The sequence below is a fragment of the Maylandia zebra genome, linkage group LG8 (assembly GCF_041146795.1).
Source record: "Maylandia zebra isolate NMK-2024a linkage group LG8, Mzebra_GT3a, whole genome shotgun sequence".
Taxonomy (NCBI): Eukaryota; Metazoa; Chordata; class Actinopteri; order Cichliformes; family Cichlidae; genus Maylandia; species Maylandia zebra.
In genome coordinates, this window is record NC_135174.1 from 1023952 (window position 1) to 1043760 (window position 19809).

The window sequence follows — 19809 nt, forward strand, 5'->3', positions numbered from 1 at the left end:
ACTATGTGCTTACACATCACTCTGAATGTAATCATTAGTTATTATTAATCTCTGGCTCTTTTCCACACCATGTTTTGGTTCTGTCTTTCTCCCCTCACAACCAAGCAGTCGTGCCAGATGGCCGCCCCTCCCTGACTCTGGTTCTGCTGGAGGTTTCTTCCTGTGCAAAGGGAGTTTTTCCTTCTCACTGCCGCCAAAGCTCTTGCTCATGGGGGGTCGTATGATTGTTGGGGTTTTCTCTGTTTTATCTCTATTTGTGGACACCTCAAGGCAATGGTTGTGGTGATTTAACACTATATAAATAAAACTGAAATGAAGTGAACAGAACTATGCGCACGTACGCGTGTACACACAAACACACACACACACACACACAACAACACACGTATATATAATGACATGGACATCTAAGTCCTGTGTTTCCACCTTTCTTCAGTGTGACTCCAGCTGTTTCCCATATTTGTGTGATCAGCGTGACATCTCTCTGGCTTTTCTGCATGATTCAGACCTGAAGCTCTCTCATCTGTCCTTTATGTCTTTTTCTTCTCTCTATCTTCCCCTGTTTTTTTCATCATCTTACTTCTGGACGTCCTTCTTTTGTTGCTTGATTTTTCAACCCCACCTCCTGGCCACTGCAGGGTTTTGGGTTTGTAACATTTGAAACCAGTGCAGATGCTGACCATGCACGGGAGAAACTAAATGGTACAATCGTAGAGGGACGAAAAATAGAGGTGCTTCCTGTCTCCCTTTACTCCTTTCCCCCTCTTCTGCTGTTCCCCTTCTCCTCCCCTTGAATCTCTTTCCCTTTTTCGCTTGCCTAATATTTCCTGACATACTCCCCACTTTCCTCACTTACTCCACCCCTTTCTTCTTTTCTTTCATCATTTCCTCCACCTCTCTCCCTGCCTGCTGCACCTTGAACGCTGCATGCTGAACCTGATCCGTAAGTGTGCGTGTGTGAGAAAGACACCGATTCAGCACTGTGGTAGTGTTTTTGATACATTTTGCCTCCTCTCACGTATACTTGTGCCTGTGCCATGTGCATGAGATTTGTTTTCTTTTTTTCTTTGTGTTATGTGTTTGTGTTTTATTTAAGTTAGAAATATGTATTTTACAGTATTTTCCCACTGCTAGTCCTTTGCTCCTTGTTAAAACTATTCTCCGGTAGTTCCTTATCCTTGGCACCTCAAGTTTAAGTTTCGCAGTCTTTTCACGCTTCATAATTTTCAGTTTTAAAATATTTAAGACTAATGTCTAAACGCGAAGTTCTTCTACTTTGAAAATACTGACTTGGAAAATCTGTCAATTTACATCCAGTTTGTCGCAAATACTTGTAACTGATATTCGGGCAGTTGCATGAAGGGTGTACGAGGGTGAGTTCAACTTGTTATGCTCTTAGATAGAAATGGGACCAGGTAAAAATAAATCACAGGTGATATTCAGGCTTTAATCTTGTTACCCGTCATTACAGTTTTTTCTGAACTAGAAGATACATAATGAAACAGCTAACAACCACAGATTAGTGTAATGTGTATAATGCCAGCCCTGAGTCATAAACATCCGTTTTCCTCTTCAGAATCAGTTTTCAGGCCTGAACTTGTCCAGAATTACAGGTTTTGTTGTGTGGAGCAGCCTAATACTGTTGAGACAGTCAGATCAAATCAAATCAAATCAAATCACATCACATCAGATGCATGTGATCAGTTGACAGGTTAGTGGGGATAGAACAGGGGACTAATTTCCGTATTCATAAGTGCGCTCTTCATTAACGCGAGTTATATCCTTCTGAAGGAAAATAAGTCAGATGTTGTTTAGTATTACAAAGCAGTGGAATTAGCAGCATGCATATCAGAGAAACAGGAACACTAACATTATTATGGAAACTGCATTTTGAAACATAAATAACCCCAAAATATTTTAAAATATGACATTGAAACAACAATTTGTTTTATAAATTTTTCTCCCTGTTGTATTTTTTCTTTTTCTTTATCTGATGTTGAATGTTATGATTGATTCTTTCAATTAGACTGAGTGCATGTACCCTCACTTGTTGAATTGACAAAATACCAGCATTGCATGGAGAGTGGTTTTATTAGCAGTTATTAATTGCAAGCTCAGTTTTTGCTTTTTTGTGTATGTTTAATTTTGTATATCTTACACTGTCTTATTATACACCTTTTTTTTGTCTGCTGACAGGTGAACAATGCCACCGCCAGAGTAATGACGAACAAAAAGATGGCTAACCCTTACACAAACGGTAAAGTTTCCATTCATGTTTTTACCACTCTCATGTCTTCTTCTCCTGAGTTCTCTGCATTTTCTTCACTGTTTTTAACAAGAACCTTTTTGAGCTGTTTAAGAGGAGAAGTAAACAATTAGCCTTTCATAGACTAAGCTTGAGTGGAATGAAGGTTAAAAGATACAAATATGCACCAGATTGTGCCTTAATGCCAAACCAATTAACATTTGATTAATGAAACCAATATTTGTCAAGAGGCATTACATTTTGCATTAAACCAAACACAAATAGCAAACTGAAATCTAAAGCACGTATGGACGGTAAAAAGGTAAAAGAAAAGAGCAGCAAAGAGAAAGGGCCATCAGAGCTGAGAGGAGCGATTTCAAGTAGATGGAGAATGTGGTACACAGCATGATGCTGTGATAGATGACACAGTGAATGGATAAAGGAATAGAGCCAATAAAAAGAGCCAGGACTCATTCATAAACAGAGAGAGAAGGGCCTTTAGAGTACATGCTTCTCTCCTCCATCCCTTACACACACTTTTGTGATGATGGAAGGAGAAAGCACTGAAAAGAAAGCAGATAATGGGGGGGAGTGGTCAGACGTGTTAGTACCTCGACAGATACACCACACCTCTGTCCTATTTGTGCAGAGCCATAGTGAGCCCTGACATCACACATCTTTATTGGTAGTCTCTTCAGTCTGTCACCTCAAAGTCTTTTACTATCAAGCCCACTTCACATTTACCATCAATATGTGTGGCTTTGGATCACCGTGTGTCGCAGAACACCTCCAGCATGTATGCTGGGGCGGCGGTGAGGGAGGTGGGGTTTGCACAGTGTTTGTCTAGATCACAGGCGTCAAACTCCAGTGCTCGAGGGCCAGGGTCCTGAAACTTCTCCATGTGTCCCTGCAGCAGTACATCTAATTAAATTAGTAGGTCATTTACAAGACTGTATAGACTCTGCATGCTGAGGTGACAGTTCAGCCATTTGATCCATGTTACAGCAGCTCATGACTGAATGAACATGGTGCAATAAAAGTACTTTTAGAAGTACATTTTCCAAACACTTAACATTTACTTAAATGTATTTAAATTTACTTGAGTAGGGTTAGGGGTTGCTACTGCAGCATGCATGACCTACTAATATTGATCGAAGATTGGAGTTTGACACCTTTGCTCTAGAGGACCATCCACTGTTTGTAAAGTCTACAGTTCACTCAGATGCATCAGAGGGGTTACTATCTTATTCAAGGATATTTGGCATGCAGGCTGGGGGCAGCCAGGGTTTGAACCAGCAACCTCATCTACTTCCTGCGCTACAATCAGTCACCCTCAATGTCTTTTTTTTAGCAAATTAACTTTGTGTACAATAATTACTTTTTCTTTTTTCATTCAGAACATGAAAGAAAGATGACATTTGTGATAAAGAAAAATAAAGAAGAGAAAAATTTACCAAGAGTTAGGATTACCGAGTTAACTGATTGTTTATTACCTTAAACCATATAAAGAATGCTTAAAATGCTTCCATCTGGAGGCAGAGTGATAATGTTTATGACAGTCCAGATAAGAAAGTTCACTATACAATCCATCCATCCATTTTCTACTCCATGTTTGGATCACAGGGACAGCAAACAGGGAAGTCCATCTCCCTCTCACCAACTACCTCCTCCAGCTCAAACGGGAAGCTGCTGATTCCGAAGCCAGCGAGAGTTATGGTAGTCCCACTAGGACATGGCACTTAGGAGGTGCCGAGGAAGATTGTCTGGTCAGATCCCCAAACAGCTGTACTGTTTAAGTCCCTCCAAAATGACTGACTCATCACACTCTTGCTAAGAAAGAGCTCAGCCACTCTTCAGAGAAAATTAATTTTCTCCACTTTAATCTGAAATCTAATTTTTTCGGCCACTTTCCAAAGCTGTCATGGTCTGTGGATCACTGACTCAGATTTTTGAGTTTTTGGGATGTTTTAGGGTTTTTCTCATTTTTGGTTGTTTTTGTAGTGCTCCTGTTCTATTGGTTCGTTTTATGTTTGAGCTCCACAGTCTTCGGTTCATGGTCTTTATTAATGGTGCCTCTCAGTTGTATTATCCATTTACCTGCTGTGTATACAGCATGTTGTCTGAGTCTTCCTTTGCTCTCCCTCTTGTATCCCTGTGTCCTCCAAGTTTTCCCTCAGAGTTTCCACCTTTTTCTAGTTCCAGGTTCCGAGTTTCTTCCTTTTCTGAGTATTGTATTTTGTATTTCTTTTAGAGTTTCTAAATAACAATAAAGCTGTCTCTCTAAGTTAGTCTGTTGTCTCGGAGTCCTGCAATTGGGTCCTACAGTGCCTGCCACGCAGCTGAACAGCTTGTAGTCATTGTTGGCAGTTGGAATGTAGCTTGACCAGTAAATCAGCAGCTTCACTTTCATGCTCAGCTTTCTCTTCTCCACTACAGACCAATGCAGTGGCTTCAGGTGTGGCACAATCAGTCTGTCATTCTCCCGCTCCCCTTTTCCCTCCCTCATGAAAGAAATGCAAAATACTTAAACTCCACTTGGGGTATTGGCTCCTCTCTGGCCTGGAGTGATGCCTCCGCTCAGACACTCAGCTATGAAGCACTCAGGTGTGAGAGCAGAGAGGCCTCCACCTGGAGAAGGCAACAGAACCTCAGTCCTGGCAGAGTGTTCGCAGAAAGGATTTAACTTATTGCTTGCAATCCGAACGAAGCTTTCACTGTGATTGGAAAAAGACTGAATAGTTCATATCAACGGAGCAAAAAATGGTAAATAGACTGCTTCTTAAATAGTGCTTTTCTAGTCTGCATTAGCACTCAAAGCACTTTATACAACTTGCCTCATTCACCGAAGCACTTTTTATTTCTATGGAGGTGCATTCTAGCTAAAAGTCACACTCCAGTGGATACAAAGAACACCGTGAGGTTAGTACCAGGGATTGAACCACCAACTTTCCACCTAACAGGCAACCTGCTCTACCCCCTGTGCTACAGCCAGGTTCCTTCTATGCAGTACTGCTGTTCACATGTTTGACCTCATCACCATCCCAGGACTGCCCCGCCAGACATTCTTATTTGTCTTTGGTAAACAAAAGGCTAGGACACACACATAAACATTCGCATCACCACCACACAAGACGAGTGCAATATTTCAGAGCAACACATTTGTATAAACGTTGCACATCTGCATAGTTGGTTTGTTTAGATTTGTTTTTATTGTCAGCAATTATTTGTTTTTTATTGTTTTTTATTCTAAATGCTGCGACCAGAGAGTTGCTTCTAATTTTGTTGAACATCCGATGTTTAATGACAATTAAAGGGTTGTGATTCTGTTTCTAATTAATGATGCATTTGCAAAAGATAAGAGCAAAGTGATTCAAAGGAAAAGGTTTGTTATATAGCCGCAGAGAGGTGCAGCTTCATGCAGCAATGCTAACGTTTATCCTGTGTGTGCGGTTTTGCTTGCATGTGTGTCTCCTGTGCAGGCTGGAAGCTGAATCCAATGGTTGGAGCCGTATATGGTCCTGAATTTTATGCAGGTAAAAGAAAAAAAATCACACAGAGATCAAGCATATATAGCACCAGCCACCCTTTTTTAATGTACTTCCTTATGTGTTTTTTTAATGAATAGCATATGTGACCATCTACCTTGTCCGCTAAATCCAATCTAAAGAGAATACAAAGTTTTGTGTCCATATATGCATGCCTAGCTGCACTTAGTGTTGGTTTGGGTGTGTTTTGTATCTTGCATGTGCAATCTGGTGTGTGTGTGTGTGCACCTGTGTTTCACTCTTCCTTTAAGTTTTGGCTAACATATATATAAACCAGGGTTGGCTAGCAGCGTGCTGTTTTTGATTCAGATACACAACCGGTCAAATGTTTTAGAACACCCCAGTTTTTCCATTTATGGTATAAAGGTAGTGATGTGGTTTCTGCAAAGAAAGTCAAAGTGTCAGTGAGTACAGTTCCCTTCACCATCGAGCGCACTGAGGTCTGCAGACCCAAAGACACGACTGAATCAGAGGACAAGTTTCTGAGAGTTAACAGCTTGTGTGATGGCGGCTCACGGGACAACAGCTTCAAGCACAGCTTAATAGTGGTCGTAGTGAGCAAGTCTCAGTTTCAGCTGTGAAGAGAAAACTTCAGGTTTGACAGGACGAGCTGCACCAAGAAAGCCATCTCTAAGACGTCAAAATAAGACAAAGAGGCTTGTCTGGGCCATGAAACACCACCAATGGACTACTGAAGACTGGAAGAAGGTTTTATGGATCTCCAAAAGTTGCTTCTGTTCATCTGGACGTTCGTCATCATCCAGGTGACGTCTTCAGTCTCAGCTGACTGCAGGTTCCAATCTTATAAACAGGACATGTGCATAATGACTGAAACCAGCCCACTGATGGAACAATGGGCTGGGAGGTCAGTTCCTTAATCATAATTATGCAAATTCTCATGACCACTGATCAACAACCACTGATCAATGTCCATGAGTCCCATTCACAGAGAGCTGGGGAATGGCTGCAATCACAGCATTGTAAGATGGTGACAGATGTACCCTTAGGCCCTCCTCAGCTGAGACTGAAGACGTCACCTGGATGATGACGAAACGTTTCTCCCACAAAACGCTACGTCCAGATGAAAAGAATCAACTTTTGGAGATTTGTTTTCCTGGATGATTGAGAATGCATCAAGAAGGTTTTATGGACTGATGAATCAAAATTTGAAATCTTTGGTACATCACACAGGATCTTTGTACGCCATCGTGTAGGTGAAAGGATGGTTCCACAGTGTGTCTGAATTTTGGCATCAATTCTTCAAAACAATTTCAGATATATGAGGTATAAATTTAACTCCGACTCCACATATTGCTATTTTTGGCAAACCACCAAATAACCTTCGTATCACAGCTATCCAAAATAACCTTATTGCCTTTGCTTCTCTTGTTGCCCTTAAAGAATTTGTTGTGTAAATCATCTCAGCCATCATTAATCAAAGTCTGGTTACATGACATCCTAGGACTTCAAAAACTGGAGAAGATAAAATTCTCCCTCAGATGACATCGCCCTGCTGGGCTCGATTCAGGAAGACCTCCAAAAGTTGACCGCGGCCCTGCAGAGGGAGGCAACGAAAGTTGGATTAAGAATCAGCGCCAAAAAAACCAAGGTACTCCGAGTTGACTATGCACATGCCTGCATTCCTGTCATGATCAACCAACAACGTGCTGAAGAGGTGGAGAATTTTACATATCTTGGCAGCATCATCTCGAATGACGGGGTCTCTGATCGGGATGTCGACGCCAGAATAGGGAAGGCAGTTGGTGTCCTGCGACGTCTCCAACCTATTTGGAACTCGACCTCCCTGAATGTAAGGGTCAAGATCAGACTACTGAACTCTATAGTCTTCCCTACTGCACTTTACGCTAGTGAAACCTGGCGCTCAACAAGTGCAATTATTCAACACCTGAACGTGCTTCAACAACATGGCTTGCGGCGAATCCTGAGAATTTCCTACCGGGACCGAATAACAAATGAGGAGGTCCTACGAAGAGCAGGCACCCGCCCATTAGCCGATGTTGTTGCAGAAAGACGCTTTCGCTTTGCGGGACATATTTTACGCCTACCCCCTCATCGCCCAGCTAAGATTGCCATGACATGGCGTCCACGCACTGGCAAGCGAAAGCAAGGCCGACCAAAGACCACATGGCGTCGAACATTTATGGACAATCTGAGAACTGTCGACATTGCCTGGGACGAAGCTGAAGCAGTCGCTGCTGACCGACATCGATGGAGATCACTAGCTGCCCGATGCGCCGCTCGGCGTAGGAGGAACTAAGTCTAAGTCTAAGTCAGAGGCTCGTCAGATAGATTTTTTACTTACTGGAAACCGTTACTTAAATACTTAGAAAAGTTACCAGCGCGAGAAATCTCTTTGTAGTCCACCATATGACCGTGCACAAATTCTCCTGCTATTGCCAGCAGGGGCTCAGGGGCTACTCCACCTCATAAGACTTCGTTTAAGATACTCCAGCATTATTAATTTACTTCAACCGAGGAGCAAGTAGTCATTAATAGCAATATTAACTAATGTTGATTAATGTTAATATTAATCTACAAGGATGAGCGCTAGCACTTTATTGTTGATTTTTTTTTTTGGTTTTTTCTTTGGTTTTTGTTTGTTTTGGGGGGTTTTCGGTTTTTTTCTCTTTTTTTGTATGGGTTAATCCAAGCCTATTCAAATGGCGGCCCGCGGGCCAAATGCGGCCCAGAAGCAACCTGCGAGTGGCCCTGCCTGTGGTCCTGGCAGAAACACAGAGAAAACGCAAAAAATGAATTCATTAATTAATTTTAAAAAAATTAAAAATTCCTACAGCGTAGTGTAGACTGTGAATGCAACACTCCTAGTAGCCTAGCAATATTTAACCCACAATGCACCGTGATGTAAACATATTAAACAATCATCGTAATATATGATGCGACAACAGCATGTCTTTCTCACTTCAAAAGCGCAAAATTGACAATGAAAACTGTCGGTTTAACCCTGCCCGGACTGACAAATACTTATTCATTTTACCGAGTTTAATAATCTTACAACCGGAGTTGTACTACCATGGTGAGGGTCCTGTACAGCCCAAGAGAGAGCTGCAGCATCTTCCCTTCGTGTTTGCTTCTTGGCGAAGAAGAAAAGGCCTTTCACAGATTCTGAAACAATGAAATACTGCATGCTGGCCGTGGTGGATGCAGTGAAAAGTGAGTGTGACATCTGCTATTAAAAACGTACCCCTGTAGGACAGTTCAAATATTCGTAGAGTTGAAGTTCTGGCGTCAGACGAGTTTGAAATGCTGTTAGATGACCTGAAGAAAACTGATGTAATGTCTATAGCAGGAGATCACAGACAGAACTGATAATGCACAGTTGTGCGTATATGTCCGTTTTTTGGATGGGAAATTGCTCGGTTTACTACCGTTAGAGGGACAAACAGCTGGCGAAATAATGTTTGAGAAGATTTAAGCTCTTTTTGAGGAAAATGGTCTGGATATGAAGCGTGTCTGTATACTTGTGAACGATGGGGCTCCATCCATGGCAGGAAAAGTGAGTGGTCAGCGAAATATTTATTTTAATTTGAAAGGGAATTATCAAAATGTTTTTTTGTTATTATTATTATTATTATTTCAAATGTGCAAAAAATAGTTTAGTTATAGCTCCCTTTTTTTTAAATAGACCTTTTGGTGTGCATTTGTGAGAGGTCACCACCAGATTTATAGGGGGAAAGGAATAAAAAAAAAAACTTGTTTTTCAGTACAGTTGTGTGGGTTTGAAATTGATCATGATCTGCTGCTTACTGGCTTCAAAAAAAATATCTGGCCCAGATAAATTCCTCGGTTTGAAAATCTGGCCCAACTAACTTCGTAGTTGAATAGGCATGGGTTAATCCATCTTTCTGTAACATATTTACCTTCAAATTATTGGGAGGGAGTGGGGGGGTATTCATGCCATCTATGTTATTTATGTTTATTGAATGTTATAAAAACGAAAAAGAAGAGACTATCATTTCTACCTGTACCTATGTGCTTTATGACTGTCTGGCATTTGATAAATTTAAAAAAAGAAATTCTAAAGTGATAAAAGAGTAGAATAGAATAGTTTTATTATTATCCATGTACAGCAAAATTGGAGGTGCTCCTCACTGTGTGTTTCCTAGGGCTGCAACTATCGATACATTTAGTAACTATTGAGTGTTCTATTAATTTTTCGATTGAGAAATCAGATGACAAATTATTATTAATGAGAATAATAAATATTCAAAACAGGAAAAAAATGCAGGTCTTTACAGTAGATCGCAGCAGATGGCCCCGCCCCTCCCTGAGCCTGGTTCTGGTTTCTTCCTGTTAAAAGGGAATTTTTCCTTCCCACTGTCGCCAAAGTGCTTGTTCATAGGGGGTCACATGATTGTTGGGTTTTTCTCTGTATTATTGTAGGGTCTACTGTACAATATAAAGTGCCTTGAGGCGACTGTTGTTGTGATTTGGTGCTGTATAAATAAAAATTGAATAGAAATACGTTTTCTTTCACTTTACATGATGTGATCATCGCGGTAACGGCTCCACCTCTTTTCTTTGAAAAAACTTGTGGCCACATGAGCTTAATGTTGGCATGCTTTTTATTCATAGTTGTGTTTCTATTGCAAGTCTGTTGTCAGTTGCAAATGTGAGAGAAATTCTCGAATTTACGTGGTGAACACTCGGCACTACAGAGCCGTGTGTAAAAAGGAAGCATCACAGCAAAAAAATGTGGGATTTTTTATAATCGAGTTTTTCAGGATACATGATGAATCGTTGCAGCCCTAGTGTTTATGCAGAGATTGCTCTGCAGATCTGCACTCGTTTTTTAAGTCTAAATTGATCTTTGTGTAAAATGCATTCATCAACAGAACACATTTGCATTTTGTTCTGCTAAATAAATTTAGAGAAAGGCCACCTCCCACCTCTGTCTGTTTAGAGGCAATGGGACAACGATGGGCAGGAGTGGGGAGTTTAAATGCTGCCGGTCAGGAAGCAAAGAGAATGGTCACTGAAAAGGTTCATGGATGTAGTGAAGGAGGGCGTGCATGCTTGCACTAGAGTGAGGTAGAGATGAAGGCAGATGATGCTGCTACCACAGCCCCTAGTTGAAGCAGCTATAAGCAGAAGAAGGACAAAAAGATCAGATCTCCTCTAATAACAATTACAGGATATTTTTTATATATTTGTTTTTTTCAGTGAGAATTTCCAGGACTGAAAAATCTAACCATCAAGGAAATGTCCAAATTTGCAGTTCATCTACCTGGTAAAGACCTATAGACTAAATGCACAAGTGATAAAAATAACAACCTGGTAAAACAACAACAATAATAATAAAAATAATAAACATTTTGAGTTAACAGCTGTCTAACAGGTATGTTAGGTAGGTTTTAGTTCTGAAGTGGATCCAGGCTGAATTCAGAATGGGAGAACGCAGCACATGTGTAGAGAATCGAAACTATCACTGGGGGAAGCAAAATTCAAAGCAAGACACAAGAGACGACTGTCAAAGTAAAACAGGAAATGACTCAGAAGATACCTACGAACTGCAGAGACCACAAAGTCACAAAAAATGTCAAAAAGGGAAGTCTGGGAAAAGAAAGAATAACCTCAAGAGAAAAACAAAAACACTGGGAAATACAAAACTAGCAGTCTGTGCTCGAATAATCATGACATAGAGAGAGGAGCCCAAAACTCAACGAAACCAGAGTGAAGCTTAATTCTAGTCTACTGCAAACATGGACACAGATCCAACACCTTCTGTCCTCTTAAACTTCTTTGAAGTCTCCCTCCTGGGTGCATAGTTGGTGAAGTGAAATTTAAATCTTCTGTTGACAAATCTACAAATCTAATAACACACAGGCAGGTACTCAAACATCCATCTGGAACCAAACATTCAATGCAACTCAGGTCAATTTTATTTATATAAAACTGATTTGAATCAAATGACAACAACAGTCACCTCGAGGTGCTTTATATCATAAGATAAAGAAACTACAACAACAGAGAGAAAACCCCAACAATCGAACGACCTCCTGTGAGCAAGCATGGGAAGAACCTCCAGCAGAACCAGGCTCGAGGAGGTGCAGCCATCTGCTGTGACTAGTTGGGGGTGATGGAAATTCAAACTAGTAATAATTATAAAGCTTAAGGGCAACACTGAAGCAGAAAGCATTTAATAATAAACATGGACCAACATTATGAAGCAACGCCTGAGACCAGGAGGATGCTTTTACAACTCATATATTTATTTACTATATAGGCTTAAAATAAAGGGCTGCAGACAGGTGTCCGCACATTTGACTAGAACAGGTGTGTCAAACACAAGGCCTGGGGCCCAGAATCGGCCCGGCAGAGACATTTTAAGTGAATTTTACAACATTTCCTGTTGATAAAGACCTCCACCATTGCATGTATTACATATCACATCATTAAATAAAAACTAAACAACAGCAATGGTCTAACATAGTGTAAAAATGGAAACATTCCTATCTGCCACAGAAGCTTCTAGTTTGTTTTACCGTTATAGGGGGTGAAGGACTTTTAATGGGGAGTGAACTACCAGAACGTTTTCTGTAATTTTATATTTATTTATTTGTGTTGACAGATTTCCTGCATTTACTACAGCAGCATATTTTCCTTAAACTGAATTAAATCTTTACACTAAAGTGGGCTGTATGTGGCCCACAATGTAAACGACTTTGACATCACTGCTCTATAATACTTTGGCATACAGAAGAGCAGACAAACATGTGTACCAGTCGTGTTTGTATACCCTGTGTATGTTAGTAAGTCGAGATAATTCACAGCCAACAATCGTTTTGAAGCTCCATATAATCTGCATATTACACCACCCTTTTCTCTATATAAGGAAACATGTTTTCCTCCAGGTGAAGCACAGAGAGTGTTGACTATGTTGCACCTTTAAGACAAGAAATAAGGAGAAAGTCTGAATAGAGAATTAAATAATAGTCTGCAGTCCAAAGAAGAGGCTGAAATAATGGAAATGCTAAATATGATGTCCCAGAGACACTGACTGTGTCTCTGGGACAGTAACATAGATGCAAACACTCTTAGTGACGACATCCAGCAATGACAGAACGTTTAAATTGATAAAATTAGGTCAGTGGACACAGAGCACCAGTCTGTCATGGTGAAGAGAGAACTGAGCCTAACAGCAAGGTTTTTGGTGTCTCTTAGATAAGCTGGAGGATGTTACTGCAGCCGAAGAGAAGTGGTTAAAAGAGAAGCTTTTCAAAAACTGCTCCCAGAGAGCTCTGACACCAAATCTAAAAGCAGGCCAGTTTCTAAAAGGAGCTGTACTTCAGTTTCTTGAAGACTAACTGAAACCGACCTCACGGCCCTTTGTTAGTCAGTGGTGCCAGTTTCAGTCATGATGCAAAGGTACTGTTTTTATAAGGTTGTGTTAGGCCTTTTCCAACATGACTGCACACAAAACATCCATAGAGACATGGATGATCAAGTTTAGTATGGAAGAACTTGACTGACCCGGACAACCTAATAGACCTTTGGCATGAAGGTCGTCGTCTCCACCGTCACTGTCTGACCTCAGAAATGCGCTTCTGGAAAAATGATTAGAAATTCCCATAAACACAGTCTCGACTCTTTTCATAGAAGAGTTGAAGCTGTCATAGCTCCAGAGGGTGGTCCACATCATAGCAAACCCTGTGGCTTATGAATGGGATCTCACTTGAGTTCATATGTGTGTGAGGGATACAACATGAATGCCTAGAAGAAATGAAACCACAGAACACAGAAGAATTACAGAAAGCATTAACCCCGTTTAAAAGCAAAGCGGTCCCTCCTACGGATGCACACCACGAGGTTTGAATTCAGCTTTACTGCACACCACCTTACCTGGTTCAAGACTATATTTGTCTACCTGTTGGGTAACATTTGTGACTAAGTTAAGATAATTGCATTAATGTTATGTACAGTAAATTACCAGATTACTTTGAGAAAAAGTTTATGGCTCTCCATATAAATTCAGTTTAGAGAGAGAAACTCTAAGTACTCTTGTCTCAGCCATGAATTGTTCCACCTTTGGCCCAAAAGGTTAGACAAGACTCTCCAACTTTATGTATCTATTTATGCTTATGTCAGTTAGATATATCATGGACTAGCACTGTATGAAGGGTTGTCATAGTGGCAGCCATAAATGCATCCCGTGTGTTTGCACTGACATCTTGTGGTCTCACAGATAAATGATGGAGTATGCTGAAGGGCCTGTGTGTGCTTAACTCTGCTGGACTACACACACTGCTTCTTTTATTTATTAATTTTAATAACATTTGTCCCACATGTCCAATCCTTTACCTTTTTATAAAAAAAACAATCACTTTGTGCTTTAGTTGATGGATTCTGCAGATGTTTTTGTAATACATTAAAAATAAAACAAAAGGCAAAAGGGGAACTAATATTAAAGGGAAAGTGGGAAACACAAAGATCCACTGGCTTACAGAATTGTCACTTCCTCGGCCCTTTCCCTTTCCTAACACATATTTTAGCACTTTGTAAAAGAGAATCCCCAAAACAGACATCCTCTCAATCTTGAACTCCTTCACATTTGTAATCTAAGGATCTTGGAAAGAAAAGCATCAGGAGAGTCTTCTCCAAGCACAACATCTCAGTGCACTTCAGACCTAGCTACACCCTCAGATAAAAAGACAAAACTCTCAAACACAAACTTAGCAACAAAGTGCATGTGGTGCAGTGCACTGACGAGTGCTTACACCTCCACATTGGAGAAACCAAACAGCCACTCCATAAACACATGGCACAACATCGAAGAGCCACCTCATCAGGACAAGACTTGGCTGTACATCTGCATCTAAAGGTGGTTTGAAAATGGAGTGAAAGAAGCATCTATATACACTGTGAACGACCATCTTTGTACTGAGGCGGGGCTTACGACATCAAATATACCACCTAAAATGCAGTTTTTAAAAGCCCTTCAACCTCCACTCACATCTTGCATCATCTGCTGCAACCTGTTGGGGTGGGAGAAGGAAGACAGGATAAAGACATGCTGTGGAAGAGAGACAGAGGTTAATAACAGATATGATTCAATGCAGAGAGGTCTGTTAACACATAGTGAGTGAGAAAGGTGACTGGAAAGGAAAAACTCAATGCATCATGGGAATCCCCCGGCAGCCTACATCTATTGCAGCATAACTAAAGGAGGATTTAGGGTCACCTGGTCCAGCCCTAACTATATGCTTTAGCAAAAAGGAAAGTTTGAAGCCTAATCTTGAAAGTAGAGATAGTGTCTGTCTCCTGAATCCAAACTGGAAGCTGGTTCCACAGAAGAGGGGCCTGAAAACTGAAGGCTCTGCCTCCCATTCTACTTTTAAATACTCTAGGAACAACAAGTAGGCCTGCAGAGCGAGAGCGAAGTGCTCTAATAGGGTGATATGGTACTACAAGGTCATTAAGATAAGATGGGGCCTGATTATTTAAGACCTTGTATGTGAGGAGCAGGATTTTGAGTTCTGGATTTAACAGGAAGCCAAAACAGGAGAAACCTGCTCTCTCTTTCTAGTCCCTGTCAGGACTCTTGCTGCAGCATTTTGGATCAGCTGAAGGCTTTTCAGGGAGTTTTTAGGACTTCCTGATAATAATGAATTACAGTCGTCCAGCCTGGAAGTAATAAATGCATGAACTAGCGTCACTCTGAGACAGGATATTTCTAACTTTAGAGATGTTGCGCACATGGAAGAAAGCAGTCTTACATATTTGTTTAATATGTGCGTTGAAGGACATGTCCTGGTCAAAAATGACTCCAAGGTTCCTCACAGTGTTACTGGAGACCAAGGTAATGCCATCCAGAGGAAGAGTCTGGTTAAAAACTGCATTTCTAGTATTTTTAGAGCCGAGTACAATAACCTTAGTTTTAAGTAACGCTTTATCTTCTGCCACCTTAAAGGCCTGTGGTATGTAGGCAATTAATAGGGACTGAATGTTTAAGATTGAAGCAGATCTCTTTGTAGGAATGGGGTCTAAAAGTCACGTTGATGGTTTGGAGGAAGTAATTGGTGAAGTTAACTCAGAAAGATCAATTGGAGAAAAAGAGTTAAATAAATAAAGTGGTAGTGAAGCAGCTGTAGAAAATGTTACATCTCTCCTTTTCTCCTTGCAGTGTGAGCGCTCCTCACAAACACACATCTGCAGATGATCAGCCAGCTGTTTTACATCTACTCTAACCAGAGAATTTTCCAGCTAAAAGGAAGGTTGGCTTGTTGTGCATAGTCCACTAGCAGATATAGAGTAAAGCATTAACAAATCGTAGGACTTCTCGGAACAGTGTCTGAGAAATAAGGTCTGATGGACACAGAGAGGGTCAAAGTAAATGTCAAAAGTACTAAAACTAGCTTTATGTAATGATACATCTTTGAGATTCTTATAAGTAAAGTTTTCTTTAATGGTTAAAACTTCATTTTTTAAGTAGTTCAGAAAGTCTTTACTACTTAAGGTTAAAGGAATACTTGGTTAAACCGACCTCTAAGTCTTTGTTCTTATTTTCTCCAGTTAAGGCTGAATAGTAAGATGTGTTAGCTTTATGAAAAGCTTTTTATAGAACAGCAAACTCTTTCTCTAGGCTAAATAAACATCTTTTAAATTAGTGAGATTCAATTTCCTCTTTAAGTTCTGTGTTTGTGAGTTTTACCGGGGACACAAGCATTTCTGATTTCTTGCTTTCTTCTGCAGAGGAGCCAAAGTCCAGGGCCGTACACAGTGAGGAAGCAAAACTATTATAGAGATATTCAACCTTTCTGGAAGTAGATTAGTAGCTGCTCTGTACTGTGTTGGCACGTGGCCTTGAAGAAGTTAACAGCAGAGGAATTACACCCTTAAAATCCGTTACAGCACTTTTCCAAAAGACATCTTCAGTAATGACATTTATTCCTCACTGTGTACCCCTTTATGCTAAATTTAAATGTTATTGATCCGACAAAAGGTTTTCAGGGAATACTGTAAGATGTTCAAATTGTATGCCATATTTCAGATCAAGATCCAGGATGTAATAAAGTGGTTGTGTGTTCAGTGAAGCCGACTGAGTCTATGATTTTATGTATCTTTGTCAGTGGCAGGTTTTCCATACCCCAGTGCAGGAGCAGCTGTTGCCTATAGAGGGGCTCATTTGAGAGGCAGGGGCCGCGCCATCTACAACACGTTCCGTGCTGCACCTCCACCTCCACCTATCCCCACCTATGGAACGTGAGTTTTTGCTAACATACAAAGACATTGATGTGATAACAGGGAGTGGAAAACAAAAACACCTTCTAATAGAGCAGGACATTGCTAGACTGTTTTTGTGTGTGTTTCAGGACATGAAGGCACTGAAGAAGAAAAATAATAAATTAATAGTGTAAAATAAAGGAGTCATAAGAAGAAATAAAGGTCAAGAAGGCAGCAGGAGAGGAATGGTGCAGGCTGGTCATATCCACTGAATAAATAATTTAACCTGTGTGGTACATGCACTGCTCCAAAAATTGTAGTTTTAATCAGAGTCAGTTCTGCCAGTGTGGGTTGTTAATCCCCAAACAGGAGTGGTTTTACAGGTGCAGGCCCTCGATATTTGTTCCTTTCTCATCGTTTCAGTTTTTTACTAGTTTGTATTTGGCTCGGTCAGTGTCGATACTGGGAGCATAAGGCGATACCTGGACCATGTAGAGGTTCTACAGGTAATCCACTCCTTCAGGATGACACATGGTGTCCATGGTGGCCAGAAGGTTTGCTGTGTGTGGCCCGGTTTGCTATCCTTGGCATCTCTGTGGGGGGTGGTATGCTATGTTGGGGTGGGACCTATGTTGTTTGCTATGTTGAGATAAGGGGACTCTTCTTCATGTGTTGATCTAGAGAGATCCTGCCAGTTCTTTCCAAGTTGGCTCTCTGGCTCCTTCTCTTTTCCTTCTTTTCTCTTTTCCATGCATCGTGCTGGCTGCTGCGGTCCTGGGGTGTCCTCCCTGCCTTCAGGTTGGCACCTTTTGCGGCTGGTCCTCTTGCGCCTTAGGGGGTGGGCCAAGGTGCCTGGTTTGTGCTGCGTTCTGGGCCCTTCTCTCTGGGTGCCCTTTCTACATCTGTGGGGCCAGGATGTGTTGCTTGTGCTGCACTGCACAATGTCTTAAAGACATAAAGACCAGGATGGTCTTTATGTAAGACTGCTTTCTTCCATTTGTGCAACATCTCTTAACTTAGAAATATCCTGCCTCTGAGTGACGCTGAAAAACTAGTTCATGCATTTATTACTTCAGCCTTCAGTTAATCCAAACCCTGTGATTGTTGTTGATGATGTGCATACATCTCTTCATCAAAGTTTAATCACAACAATGCATATTTGACAAGTTCAATGGACTTCATTGGCTTCCATCCTATTTGAATCCAGTAATCAACTTTGGGATGTACTGTAATGTGATTTTCAGAGGATGAATATCTGCACAAGTTATGTGAAGCAATCAGAAAGTGGAATCTCAAAAGAAGGCTCTTTGTAAGCCCATGCCACCAAAATGAGGCTGTTTAGAGCCCAACAGGCGGTCGTGTCCTGTACGGTCATCCTAATGAAGTCCTTGCAGGTATTGTTTGCTCGAGGAGAATATCAGGAAATCTAATTACCTTTAATGTCAGTTTACCAGATGTTGTCAGATCATCTATGATGTCATTTAGTTAGGACATTTTTCAGTATGAAAACCCGTCACCCTGTCAGTTCTGTATATTTCAATGTTAAATATATGCTTAATATTTGATATTCTATGTCAACAGTGTGGTCTACCAGGATGGATTTTATGGGGCAGAAATATATGTAAGTCAAAGCCCAATGATATGCATTTATATTTCATTTCTGTGTAGTTGCAAGATTGATTTTTAAGCATTTCTTCTAATAATGACCAACTGGCCAAGACAGTAGTCTGGATTTGATGTTGAATTTTGAAGATAATCTCTTCTAATCTGTAATGAGAGCGATTTGAAATTGTTCTGTTTCTCTTCAGGGAGGATATGCAGCCTACAGATATGCACAGCCAGCTGGTACTGCTGCAGCTGCTTATAGTGACAGGTACGATATTTTCTCTTCCATGTCTGAAGCCTTCTTGAAAAAACGTTCTCACAGAACAAAACTGGTCGCATCATCTTATCCTGTTTCTTACTTTATCTGGTATGCTTTCATACCATCATCTGTATGCTCATATGAAAAAGAACATTTTCATACAATTCAAATCAAATCAAATCACTTTTATTGTCACATCACATGTGCAGGTACATTGGTACAGCACATGTGAGTGAAATTCTTGTGTGCGAGCTTCACAAGCAACAGAGTTGTGCAAAATACAATAATGTAAACAAGCAAAATACAAGAATGGCTACATCTGAAACTAATAAATATATGTAATATATAATAGTATATGCAAAAAAAATTTTCTGGATGTGTATACTAAATATTTTTCTGTGTGTGTGTGTGTGTGTGTGTATATATATACACATATTTTACAGATTAAATAGAGTAAACAATAAATAAAATATATAAAAATATACAGAGTTGAGACATGTGCAAAACAGTGGCATTACTGTACAGTATGGAGTGCATAATGTTAAAGTTCCAGTAGTGAAGCTGAGGTGTCTATGACGTGTTCAGCAGTCTGATGGCCTGGTGGAAGAAGCTGTCTCTCAGTCTGCTGGTACGGGACCGGATGCTGCAGAACCTCCTTCCTGATGGAAGCAGTCTGAACAGTTTATGGCTGGGGTGACTGGAGTCCTTGATGATCCTCCCCGCTTTCCTCAGGCACCGCTTCCTGTAGATGTCTTGGAGGGAGGGAAGCTCACCTCCAATTATCCGTTCAGAGCACCGCACTACTCGCTGGAGAGCTTTGCAGTTGTAGGCGGTGCTGTTGCCATACCAGGTGGTGATGCATCCAGTGAGGATGCTCTCAATGGCACAGTGATAGAAGGTCCTGAGGATGCGGGGGTTCATGCCGAATCTTTTCAGTCTCCTGAGAAAGAAGA

The 19809-nt window shown here is 40.8% G+C and overlaps 1 protein-coding gene across 8 annotated transcripts in view; it reads left to right on the top strand.

Annotated features, from left to right (window-relative positions):
• rbfox3a (RNA binding fox-1 homolog 3a) overlaps positions 1-19809 on the top strand; it is a 595842-nt gene that overhangs the window by 543146 nt on the left and 32887 nt on the right. For 5 of the 8 annotated variants that reach the window (XM_076887145.1, XM_076887144.1, XM_014408440.3 and 2 more), the window contains 6 exons: positions 639-731; positions 2197-2257; positions 5725-5778; positions 16899-17031; positions 18574-18613; positions 18801-18865. In XM_076887145.1, the coding sequence (XP_076743260.1) occupies positions 639-731; positions 2197-2257; positions 5725-5778; positions 16899-17031; positions 18574-18613; positions 18801-18865 (446 nt within the window). The remainder of the gene's footprint in view (positions 1-638; positions 732-2196; positions 2258-5724; positions 5779-16898; positions 17032-18573; positions 18614-18800; positions 18866-19809) is intronic. The other 3 variants (XM_076887148.1, XM_076887146.1, XM_076887147.1) reach the window with 2 other exon arrangements.